Here is a 12,499-nt window from a genome sequence, read left to right on the forward strand (position 1 = left end):
TCGGGCAAGCTGTAAGTCTCACATTGATATTTGTTCCTCATGTGTGGGGTACATTGGTTAATAAGGATATCACAGGGCTTGTCTGGGACATACTGGACTGTGGAATCATTGACAACCAACCTTGTGTACTCTCGTTAGGGTCGGGTTGTGCATAATACATCAATTCACAGCCAAATATCGCATTTGGCAGTCAATGCATCAATCGCATTTCCATATTCCACCCTTATGAAGTATGAAGACAAGTGGATCTCACAAATATCAAATCCTCCCAGTTTCTTGAATACAGAAAGTCATAGGAAGTGTGGTGCAGTGGAATCAGATCTTGGGGCTTGCGCCTCAGGCCATTGCCTAGCCGGCTCTTGATATTGCCTATTACCTACATACTTTCCTCCCAACTCATTCACTTACAGCTCCGCCTTCTACCTTTTATTTTCGTCTTTCATCTCTCCCTTCGAGCTTCTTCACATCCCTCTACCCTGCTTCACACCTTTGATTTCAGCATCATTTCCTCGTTTGCTCTACTCTGTTTTCGGTTTCTTGTGAAACCTACCCAATTACCGCAATGTCTGGCAACCAGCCCATCACGCATTCGATGCGTATGACTGGACTGCTTACCCAGCCATTGATCCCCAGCCCTGTCATCAACTGGATCCTTCCAGCGCGTCTTCGCAATAAAGACCACAACGATGTGGTTTTCATTGGAGAGCGGCGAATTCAAATCAAAGAAGCCCTGCCCAGTGGTCATCTTCAAGACGTTGTCGAAAAATCTGACCTAGAAGGCTCGCTTATTGGGGCAAAGGTCATCAATGTAAGCACCCAGTTGCCTTGGGGAACTGGGGCTCCATCAAGTTTGTTGGGTCACTCCTACAACTCTTACGACACTGATCATTTACCCCCTCACATTCTTTTTCTTGCTACGGACTCAAATGAGCTCCTTTTCATGTATTACTCGGAGATGGGAGATGGTCCATTTGTTTCCTACAATCGACCTCTGCCCCGCGATGTCAACATAGCCGACAAGTATGGCAGGCACATAGCTGTTGATCCTAAGTAAGTATCACCTATCGCTAACTCAATTGGATACACGAATGCTTATACCATCACCCAGATCGCGTGCGGTCGCAGTCAGCGCGTCACGCAATTTCTTTGGTGTCTTGTGGTTGAAATCTCCTGGCGAACTCCAGAGGCAGATGGCTCAGGGAAAGCTAAACCCACTTGAAAGTGTATGTGCTCACTATTATTTTATCTACGTGTGCACGATATTAATAGTTTTTGGACAGGAAACTTTCTTGCAAGTGGATGGCGATATCCTGTTTATGGAATTCCTTTACCCGAAAGACAATCATGACAAACGGACTATTCTACTGCTTATTGTCCATAACATTGGCATAACACGGTCAATTGTGTTTGAATGGAATGAAACCAGTATGCTCAACCGCATGGATCCGAAACTTTCCTCGACTACTCTGCCTCGGCAAGACCATTTGCCTAGTATGGTCATCCCTTTGGCCAAAGAATCGTCCTACCTCCTGATTACCACAAATTCCATGGCAATGTATACACCAAATTGCTCGTCTCGTCCAATGCGATACCCATCGATCATTCCTGACGCAGAATCATCCGAAGCTGGACTGTGGACTCGCTGGGCCAGACCTTCGCGGAACTGGATGTACAGTCAGAGATACGATGGAATCTTTCTATGTCAAGAGAAAGGCTGGATCTATTACCTTGAGTTCGGTAACGATGGGGAACTCGAAACCCAGACTTCTCTAGGTCAACTCCACTGCGATGTTGATACGGCATTTGATATTCTTGATATGGGCCATGAAGGTGGCGACTTCATTATTGCTGCTGGAAGCCAAGGCGATGGCGGGTTGTTTGTCCAGGAGGCACGGGATCACCCCAGATGTGTTCAGCGATTCCTCAACTGGGCACCAGTTCCTGATGCAGTTACTATTCCCTCAAACTCCCCAGCCGTCTCCAAAGAAAATCCATATGATTGCGATCGGCTCTTTGTCTGCTCAACCTCTGCTTCAGGCAATGGAGCTATCACCGAACTTCGATACGGCGTTGAGGCTCAGATTGGAATTTCTGCCTCATTGGGTGAATTGTCCAGCATACGTAGTATGTGGGCGGTGTCATTCGGTGCTAAGGACTCAATCTATTTGCTGGCCTCCGATCCGCTTTCGTCGCTGCTTCTTCGTACGACTCCCGACATGAGAGATGGCATTACAGCCCTTGAGGACGATTCAGGCTTGGGCATTCAGCAGACTTTGGCAATGGACTGTACACCCTCCGGTGTTATTGTCCGTGTCACAGAAAGAGCCGTGCACCTTTTCGTCCCTACTGATTTCACTCTCAACAGCTGTGTTGAACATGATCCCCTTGCATTTGTCACAGCAGCTATTGTGGATGGCCCAAGTTCCACTGTTATCATAACTACAAGAAGTAAAGAGGGAAGTTTTCTCCATCTTCTCCGGATAGTCACGACTGAAGGAAGTCCCCCTCCCTGTCCAATTATGAGGGTCTATCCCACCCGCTCCAAAAAGAGCCCATCTGTGTGTCCTACCAGAATTGGGGAGGAATTGGGTTTATTTTCCTGGGCACCAGTGATGGCACAGTGCTGTCATTCGAAGTTTACAACGAGACTGGTGGAATCACACAACATGCCGACACTCTTATTGACGTCGGTGACAATCCAGAAGATATGGCAAAAACGATTGAAAGCCTTGCTGTTATCCACACTCTTTCAGACGATAGAATTCACGCATTTCTTTTCTGCGGGCTGCGAAGTGGCACACTTGTTCCGTTTGAGATAGACACAAACGTCGTTGATGATCACGGTGACCCTGGCTTCGGTTTCAACTGTGTGTCATCCTTAATTCAGTTTATTGGTCCCTTTCGTTAACCAGATACTTTCTCTTCAGGTTTGAAACAAAGAGCGCCACACGATCTTGGGCAAACATCAATTAACCTCAAATCCTACGACAAATTTGCGTTGTTTACATGTGGAGATGATTTCTGGCGTGTGTCATATGCCCCAGATGGCAATGGCTTTGACTATTTCTTGTCTCGTGTTTGGATTACAGATCAGAACCACGTAGGTTATATCCCATTTTGTCTTTCTGAGCTATGGCCTAACATTTATGTCAGCCTGCATACTTCCCTACCAGACTCAGCAGCTTCGATATTGTTGAAGTAAGAGAGTACCGGTCTGAGGTTCCAGCTACATACTTGTTTTGTTTTGCAGATGGTCAGCTTTTGATATGCTCTCTGGAACAAGAGGCAAAGGTTGTTCCCCGACGCATCGACATTCCCGGAAATCCCAGCAAGCTCGCCTACTCCAATCATCTCCGGAGTCTCATCGTTACATATTCTGTCGCCCAGGTCGGAGAGCAAGGAAGGCCTCTCGATCTTTCCCGCACGGCATTTATCGAGTTTGTGGACCCAGACACGCAGTCGCCAGTGTTCCCCAGCGATATACACATGGTTTGTCGCGGCCTTACCCCCTGGAGACCGCATGGAGTCCCCGGTGAGAAAGTCACATGCATTTTCGACTGGATGCCACAACGAGAGGGGAACGCATACCATCTTATCGCTATTGGGACATCAATCAGCCTGCCTCACAAACCCAATAACCGCAAAGGTCGGTTGATGCTCATACAAGCGTCTCGGGATGCCAACCATCCCGAGCAGATCACTTGCACTGACAAGCATACACAATCGTTTGATCACCCAGTTTATGCGATGGCGGCATGCGGCGATAGCTTGATTATTGTCTCTGGGAAGAAATTCTTCACGGTCTCCTCGCGAAACTCTCAAACAAAATGGGTTCGGAACATTACAGCTACCCTTCCATCCCCAGCTGTCGCGATGACAGTGCAAGGAAGCATGATCTACGTCACCACCTCGAGACATTCCCTGCTGGTTTACAAGATTGCAGATGGCGACATCCTGATGCATGGTTTCGACCCAATTGCACGCGATGGTTTGTCTCACAGTTTAATGCGCGGGTATGGAATTGAACCGGATGTCCTTTTTGTGAGTAGTCGAGGTGGAGCTACCCGGGCTTTCACAGACATCGATCAGCCAGGGGACCTTGTACCTCGTCCGATGGCCGATCTCCCCGTCTCCTTGATCAAGCTCACTCGGGGCATCAAGTCTCCGGATTCCCTGACGACCATCAAGACCTTTTATGGTTTTGGTATCAATGGATCTGTCTACCGGCTCTTGCCCCTGGACGCGAAGGAGTGGCACCTCCTTCGGCTTCTACTCGAAATCTGCCTTAGGGATGAGGTCATCTGTCCCTCCCTGTCCCGCAGACATCGCTACCTTGATGCAATTTCCCAGGTCGAGAACAACATGCATATCGACGGCAACATTCTGGGTCGCCTTGCCAGTCGCAACTCGAAACATCTGGATGAGGTTCTCATGGCATGCAACAGGAGTCAGTTCAAGGACCTGACTCCTGAGACAGTTCACATGTTCTTTGGGGCAGTTGAGGATGTGCTTGGCGTCCATACTCACCATACCCAGGCACTCTTCAGCTGGCTTCGAAAGCTACTACACATTGAGATTTAATCTCAGGGGGGTTAACCCGGGGTGAAGAAGTGTGGAGGACCTTGGTCAGCTTGGAAGTACATAGCCCTGGAGGTTTGAATTGACTTGTAAGAGTTTATCTACACCATAGCTCAAATGAAAAAGTTAGTAGTAATGATTGATAAAATAACTATTACACATTCTATGTAAGATGTCCTAGGGGAAAGAAAAACTATTGAGAATGTGTATAGGGGAAAATCCAGCCAAGTTCGTGGTGGCGACTGAGAAAGTGAAGTCCGATGCCATTGTTCCCCACCGGTCATGATTCTTCCCGAAATTCTTTTTCCTTTCCCACACCCCTCCCTAGGCCCACCTTACAGAGAGCTCCTATCTCTCGCCTTTCATTCTGGGGATCGTCCTTTTTTTTGACTTCTCTGTCATCCTCCCTCTTTTAATACTCGTGCGTATTACTACGAGTCGCAAATAACCGGTTAACTCCGTTTGTGCGCTACATTTTCCCGGTCACCTCTCAAATCGGATTGTCAACAAACTCCCCAAGGGAAATCTATTGCAATGGCGCCCAAGAAGAAGGGAAACAAGAGACAGGAGGAGGACTGGGAGGCCGATCTCGGCGAGTCCGCTCCCGCCCCTGCTCCCGCCGATGAGCAGCCCCAAGAAGATACCAACGAGGAGGCTGCGCCAGTCGGCGGCCTTATGGCTGCTTTGAGAAAGAATAAGGCCAAGAAGGCTAAAAAGGGCAAGACCAACGACTTTGTCGAGGGCGAGGATGCCGAGGATGCCAACGATTCCAAGGATGCCAACGATCTGGCTAGCAAGCAGCCCGAGGAGGGTAACTTCGACGATGACGATGTTTTCGCTGGGAAGAAGACCAAGCCCATCAAGGAGGTGGTTAAGCCTGCGGTGGAAGAGCAGCCCGAGGGCGAGTTCCGAGTAAAGAGTAAGAAGGAGAAGGAGCGTGAGAAGAAGGAGAAGGAGAAGCAGCGCAAGAAGGAGCAGGTAGGTTTCTACATTTCTCTTCCATACCGAAAGTCTATTGCGGGTGTCGAAATCATTTACTAACGTGTTTGTTTCGTTTACATAGGCTGCCACAAAGAAGAAGCTCACCCCTGCTCAAGAAAAGGCCGAAGCCAAGACTGCCGCCGCCGAGGCCTCCAAGAAAGATGCAGCCGCCGCCGCCGCACCCGCCCCGGAAACTGGCAAGAAGAAGAAGCTTCCTCCCCACCTAGCAGCTCTTCAGAAGCAACAGGAGCTTCTTCGACAGCAACGTGAGGAGGAGGAGCGCATTGCAGCGGAAGAGAAGGCTGCCGCGGCCAAGCAAAAGCTTCTCGATGAAGAGGAAGAGAAGAAGCGTGCCGAGGCTCGTGAGCGCAAGAAGGAGAAGGAGCGCGAAAAGAAAGAGCAGCTCCGCAAGGAAGGCAAGCTTCTCACCAAGGCTCAGCGCGAGGCCAAGGAGCGCAGTGAATTGCGCTTGCAGCAGATGATTGCCGCCGGTGGCAAGGTTGCTGGCTTGCAGGAGGGTGGCGAGAAGAAGGCGCGCCCTACATATGAGAACAAGAAGAAGAAGGCTGGCAAGAAGCAGGAAGACGATCTCGAAGCTGCCGCCGCTCGAGCCCAGGCTCAGCGCGAAGCGGAAGACCGAAAGAAGGCGGCCGAGGAGAAAGCCAAGGCTGACGCCGCCGCTGCCGCTGCCGTTGCTGCTGCCCCTGCTGAAGAGGATGCCGTTGAAGACTGGGAGCAGGCTGCCGACGAAGATGTCAAGGACAGCTGGGATGCGGAATCAGATGAGGAAGAGAAGCCCGCTGAGGAGGCACCCGCCCAAAAGGAGGAGAAAGAAGAAGAAGAATCCGAGTCCGACTCCGACGACTCATCGGATGAAGACTCATCTGATGAGGAGCAGTCTGCCAACCAAAGGGCCATTCTGGCAAGAAAGGCCGAGGCTGCTGAGCGGAGAAAGCTCAAGCACGAGGAGGCTATGGCCGCTCGTTCAAAGGATGATCTCCGATCCCCTATTTGCTGTATTCTTGGTCACGTCGATACTGGTAAGACCAAGCTGCTCGACAAGATCCGACAGACCAACGTACAGGAGGGCGAAGCTGGTGGTATTACCCAGCAGATCGGTGCCACTTACTTCCCTGTCGATGCTCTGCGCACAAAGACCCATGTTGTCAACAAGGATGGCAAGTTCGAGTTCAAGGTTCCCGGTCTGTTGATTATCGATACCCCCGGTCACGAGTCCTTCTCCAACTTGCGATCAAGAGGTTCCTCCCTTTGCAACATTGCTATCCTTGTTGTTGATATCATGCACGGTCTCGAGCCCCAGACCCTTGAGTCTATGCGTTTGCTGCGTGACCGCAAGACTCCTTTCATCGTCGCATTGAACAAGATCGATCGTCTCTACGGCTGGAAGAAGATTGACAACAACGGCTTCGAGGACAGTTTGGCTATGCAGAACAAGGGTGTTCAAAACGAGTTCCGCACCCGTCTTGAGGCCACCAAGCTTGCTTTCGCCGAGCAGGGTTTCAACTCCGAGCTGTTCTTCGAGAACAAGTCTCTGTCTCGCAACGTCTCTCTCGTTCCCACCTCCGCCCACACCGGAGAAGGTGTCCCTGATATGCTGAAGCTCCTGACCAGCTTGAGTCAAGAGCGTATGACCAACTCGCTGATGTACTTGTCCGAGGTCGAGTGTACGGTTCTGGAGGTCAAGGTCATTGAGGGTCTCGGTACCACCATTGACGTTGTCCTGTCCAACGGTATCCTTCGCGAGGGTGATCGCGTCGTAATGTGCGGTCTCAACGGTCCTATTACAACCAATATCCGTGCTCTTCTGACACCAGCACCGCTCAAGGAGCTGCGTCTGAAGTCCCAGTACGTTCACAACAAGGAGGTCAAGGCTGCCCTTGGTGTTAAGATTGCTGCCAACGACTTGGAGCACGCTATTGCTGGTTCTCGCATGCTTGTCGTCGGCCCCGACGATGATGAGGAGGATCTTGAGGAGGAGGTCATGACTGATCTGGAGAATCTGCTGAGCCGTGTCTCAACTGATCAGCGTGGTGTCACTGTCCAGGCCTCCACCCTGGGTTCGCTGGAGGCTCTCCTGGAGTTCCTCAAGGTCTCCAAGATTCCTGTTGCCAATATCTCCATCGGTCCCGTTTACAAGCGTGATGTCATGATGGCTGGTACCATGCTTGAGAAGAGTAAGGAATATGCTGTCATGCTCTGCTTCGATGTCAAGGTCGATAAGGATGCAACGGCATACGCCAACGAAATTGGTGTCAAGATTTTCACCGCCGACATCATTTACCACTTGTTCGATAACTTCACTGAGCACATGGCTCAGATCACCGAGCAGCGTAAGGAGGAGGCTAAGCTTCTTGCTATCTTCCCCTGTGTCATCAAGCCCATTGCTGTCTTCAACAAAACCGACCCCATTGTCATTGGTGTCGATGTCATTGAAGGAAGTCTGCGTCTCCACACCCCTCTGTCTGCTATTAGAACAAACGCGGCTGGTGTAAGGGAGATTGTCGATATTGGCAGAGTGTAAGTTTTGGTCCCCTTCATCTTTCTTTTTCCTTCCTTTTTCTTTTGTCTAATATCTAACTCAACCTTTTTCACAGCACATCCATCGAGCGCGATCACAAGGCCGTCCCTGTCTGCAAGAGAGGTCAGCCCTCCGTTGCTGTTAAGGTCGAGAAACCCAACCAGCCCATGTATGGTCGTCACCTCGAAGAGAAGGACCAGCTTATCTCGCACATCTCGCGTGCGAGTATCGACACCCTCAAGGAGTTCTACCGGTCCGAAGTCTCCATGGAAGAATGGGCTCTGGTCAAGAAGCTCAAGCCCGTGTTCGATATTCCTTGAATTCGGTCTTAGGGGCTTCTTTCCGGTCAGCACCGGACCCATTCCAGCCTTGCGATACCTATCCTCGAGCGAACTTAATGATCAAATGCCAGCAAGTGGCGAGCTTTGTTCTCCGTCGGCCCTCTGGCCTTCGGTTCCATCATAGCCCAGTTTGGAGGAAACAAATCGAAATCTACTAGGCTATGACAATTGCTATCGAAAAGCGGAAAAGTTATTCTATTTTTGATTACGATTTGAATATACAATGAATGACTATGACTTGATGGATGAACAGCGAGAGAAATCGCATGTACATGATTAGGAAAAGCAAGGCCTGGTCGATACCAGATCTTTTGTTTCTGTTAGAGTACTCAAGTATTTGCATTAGAGAATACATTTTCCACTGCATAGTTGATCTTTATTATCTTTAACGCGCGGGAGCAAACCAGTTTTGAAAGTAAGAAGATCGGTCTTTTTTAGGGCATTAAATCGAGCGGTTGCTTCAGAATATCCGAATAGACAGGATGATCTATCTATCCTTCAATATCCTATTCAGCATTATGTAGTATGTACAATCCTCTTCTCAGCCCACACACCACCGTACTCAGTAAACCACCAAAAAAAAACGAACCTAACTCAATAATCATCCCCATCCCACCTCTCAGCCTTCCCTCCATGCCTCTCCCAATCCAACCAACTACCATAATAAACCCCAACATTAGCAGGATCATATCCAGCCTGCACAGCCATCTGCGCCGCCGCCACAGCCCGTACACCAGCCTTGCAATAGAAGACCATCTGCGCGGGTTCGCCCTCGCCCTCCACAGGATCGGGCTTAGCGAATCCGAACCGCGTCTCGAACTCATCTGGCGTGAGATACCATGCATCTCCCTGTGATGCCATCGGCACGCACACCGCAGTTGGAATTATGCCTGTGCCTTTTAGTTCGGCGGGCTCGCGCACGTCGACTAGGATTATAGGCTTGTGGGTTGGGGAATCGGGGGTTGAGGTTGGGAGGGCGGCGTTGATCTGATTTGGGTTTTTTGTTAGTTTCATTTAACAACCGTTTTATGGGTGTGTGGATTGGGGTATTTGGTTGAAGGAAGGAAGTACTCAAGGGTACAGAGTATACAGAGTACACAGAGTATACGGAGTACATACATCTTCGAAACCCCATTGCCGGAGTTTGACCGAGCTAGCGTCATCGCTATTCCACCGCGTCTGTACTTGGCGCGCACTCGCACTCGCACTCGTGATCTTCGAGCTTGACTTGGTTTTGAGACTGCATGATGATGCCAGGCGACCAGGCACAACACGGCTCTGAGGAACAGTAACCAGTCCTCTTGTTGGTGCGGAGATAGCTCGGTGCAAGGCCGCGGCTGGTGATACCGCACTGCGCGCTGGGGTTCTGACTGTGGCGGAGGACAGTACAATAGCAGATCGCTGGATCTTTGATGGTAGTGTCAAAGTCATTGTTTCGATTCTGGGATTTTGATTGTCCGCGGAGGTGAGTCGGGATTTATTACACCTTCCGGAAGTAACCTCGGGATGAGGGACTGTGATGTCAGTATCCGCTACACGTGACCGTATATATTGGTTTAGGGCTTTTGTGATGTACAAGTATTGTTGGAATATAGCTCACTATGGAGTATTTATTGTTTGAGAGTCAAGATATATTTTGTTTGACTTAGTTAATTCAACAGTATCAACAGTTATATAACATGTCATGAATATTCAAACGGAAAAAAAAAGAGAATTAATATTGTTCTAATATGCATGGCTCTAGAGGTAGTCACTCTGAAGAAAAGAAACAAGAAACCCCCCACGACCCCTCACGGGCAACAGGTAATCATAATCGCAATGGGGGTTCTTTGCACAAGGGTATGAAAGGTTTCTCTAAGAGAAACATATGCTAAAGACTTTTCCTGTACTGAGCGTTCATCATGCATCAAAATTGAAAGAAAAAGTGTCAGTGGACCACCCCATCTCCGGGACAGGAAGGCATTATGTCAAGGTAACCAAGCCCTGTCCAGAAAATGGGGCTGGGTTCTGACCTTGCTTTGGTGTTTTGTACAAAAAGGAAGAATTTAAGCGCGGGGTCGGAAGGTAAGAAGACAGTCATCCTGATAAATATTAGTGAATTGATCATGAAAGAAAATGAGGTTGAACATACCTGAGGGAAGATAGTGGCAAACACCTTGATGTCCTCTGACTCAGGGGTGGGGGTGTGCTCCCAGTCCATCACCATACTGGCCTTTCCAATCATGGACATCAGGGAAAGTTGAGCATAGGTCTGACCCAGGCAGTAGTGGGGACCTGTGCCGAAGACCAGCCAGTTCTTGGTCTGCTGCTCAGCGGTACCAGTGATCCAGCGGTCTGGATCGAACGAGTCGGCATTGGGGTAAGCGTCCTCGTCGTGACATGCGGGCCACACGGAAGGAATGATCATTGAGCCCTTGGAGACGGTGACGGTCTCGCTGATAGGGAAGTCCTTCTTGACCAGGTAGGGAACCATGATGACAGGAGGGCGGTAGCGCAGTGTCTCCTTAACGACGGCGCGGGTATAGGGCATCCGGTCTAGCATATCCATTGTGGCAGGGAGATCACGATCACCGTTCCGGATCTCAAGGTTCTCTTCACGGACCTTGTCCAGGATCTCGGGGCGGTCGGCCATCAGCTGGAACAGCCAGGTGGAGGCGGCGCTGGTTGCATCCTGGGAAGCGAACAGGAAGGTGAAGATAGTCTGGGCAATTTCGAAGTCGGAGAATTCACGAAGAACCTGGCTAGGCTTCTCGGAAGAATCAACGGGAATTCCCTTCTCAATCTTCTCGCGGTATGCGGCGGAATCCAGCTGGGCCTTCACCCAGGCGTCCATGATACAGGAGATCTCGCCACCAGCAGCCATACGAGCCTTGGACTTAGCAGCACACTTGGTGAACTCCACAAGGACCATGTCGGCGGCCTTCTTGCCGTACCAGGTCTTAGTGTAGGGAAGGATGATAGGGAAGTTGACCAGCTCGAGGGCGGCCGTGATCAGATAGTAGTCATCGGCAATTTTCTGGACACCCTCATCAGTGATGTAGTAACCGACAAAGGTACGACAAGACAGAGCACACATAAGCTCGCGGAACTCGGACATCCAGGGGGTCGGCGTGAAGTTGGTGGCAGCGGACTTCTTGAGGAAGTGCTGGTTGTAAGAGTTGAAAACCTCCTCGGCGCGGGGGAGGTACATGGCCAGGGCCTGGCGAGTAAACAATCCATTCAGACCCTTACGGTAATCCACGTGGGCCTTGCCATCCAAAAAGACCCAGTTAGTCTTGCCGAGAAGCTTGTGCGCGGCGTCCACAACACAAGGCTTGACATAGGTGGGCGAGTTGAAAATCTTCCGGGACATATCACGAGTCGACGCAATGACGACGAACCTTTGTAGAATAGTGTTAGAGAGCAGACCCAACAGGAAACAAGTACATTTGGGACTTCTCACTTGTGGAAGACGGAAACACAGCTAAGGTCTCCACTGTCCCATTTGGCCTTGTATTTGGTGAATTGGGGGTTGACTGATTCGAGGAATGGGCCCATAAAGGGGATCTTGTACATAGGGCCAACAATGGCACCCTTGAGGTAGTGGTACTTGACTGTAAATAGGGGGTCGTGATTAGTTTCAAGACGCGATTTCAAAGGCCACCCATGCCGCATTCGCACTCACCCTGGTCATAGATGACAGCGGCTATAAATAGAGTCAACAGGCCCTTCCAGATAGTGAAGCCATCCAATATGGTGGCAACGAGACCGGCCGGCGCGAAAAGTTGGGGTGAGACCGTCGCATCCGCCGATGGTGAGACGAAGCTCCCGGTGAGGTTGGCCATATTGACCATTCTGGGGAGTCCACGGGGTCAAAAAGTTCCGAGCAAGAATTGAAGAGAAAGAAGAGAAAGAGAATTGCTAATGAAAAGGGAAGAAGCCAGAACAAAAAGGGAAAAAAGGTGAGTGGAGAGAGGGGAGAAAGAATTGACTGGGGCTCTCAGGGGCGGGAACACCAATTACACAAAAGGACCCCGGGATGCCCAGCATTAGCCATAACTATCAGATGCATAAATAATGT

At 50.1% G+C, this 12,499-nt stretch overlaps 4 protein-coding genes across 4 annotated transcripts; 2 read left to right on the forward strand and 2 right to left on the reverse strand.

The window, feature by feature from the left end:
• Nucleotides 1–562: 562 nt before the first annotated feature.
• Nucleotides 563–4,581, forward strand: thtA (the record flags this gene model as incomplete). The annotated part of the gene is given in 6 exon segments (XM_057223943.1): nt 563–1,050; nt 1,109–1,223; nt 1,281–2,558; nt 2,573–2,867; nt 2,928–3,100; nt 3,154–4,581. 6 exon segments carry the CDS (start codon nt 563–565, stop codon nt 4,579–4,581), a joined length of 3,777 nt encoding a protein of 1,258 aa, XP_057069083.1.
• A 531-nt stretch (nt 4,582–5,112) lies between these two features.
• N7516_011226 (putative mitochondrial translation initiation factor IF-2) lies at nt 5,113–8,418 on the forward strand (the record flags this gene model as incomplete). The annotated part of the gene is made up of 3 exons (XM_057223944.1): nt 5,113–5,556; nt 5,642–8,097; nt 8,175–8,418. The coding sequence occupies 3 exons, from the start codon at nt 5,113–5,115 to the stop codon at nt 8,416–8,418; spliced, it is 3,144 nt and encodes a 1,047-aa protein (XP_057069084.1).
• A 615-nt stretch (nt 8,419–9,033) lies between these two features.
• N7516_011227 (uncharacterized protein) lies at nt 9,034–9,870 on the reverse strand (the record flags this gene model as incomplete). Its single annotated transcript, XM_057223945.1, has 2 exons — nt 9,034–9,426; nt 9,559–9,870. The coding sequence occupies 2 exons, from the start codon at nt 9,868–9,870 to the stop codon at nt 9,034–9,036; spliced, it is 705 nt and encodes a 234-aa protein (XP_057069085.1).
• A 614-nt stretch (nt 9,871–10,484) lies between these two features.
• erg5 (C-22 sterol desaturase erg5) lies at nt 10,485–12,272 on the reverse strand (the record flags this gene model as incomplete). Its single annotated transcript, XM_057223946.1, has 4 exons — nt 10,485–10,520; nt 10,571–11,819; nt 11,882–12,032; nt 12,104–12,272. The coding sequence occupies 4 exons, from the start codon at nt 12,270–12,272 to the stop codon at nt 10,485–10,487; spliced, it is 1,605 nt and encodes a 534-aa protein (XP_057069086.1).
• Between the last annotated feature and the right edge of the window lie 227 nt (nt 12,273–12,499).

Source organism: Penicillium verrucosum (assembly GCF_028828655.1).
Source record: "Penicillium verrucosum strain IBT 35672 chromosome Unknown utg000005l_segment0_segment0, whole genome shotgun sequence".
NCBI classification, from domain to species: Eukaryota; Fungi; Ascomycota; class Eurotiomycetes; order Eurotiales; family Aspergillaceae; genus Penicillium; species Penicillium verrucosum.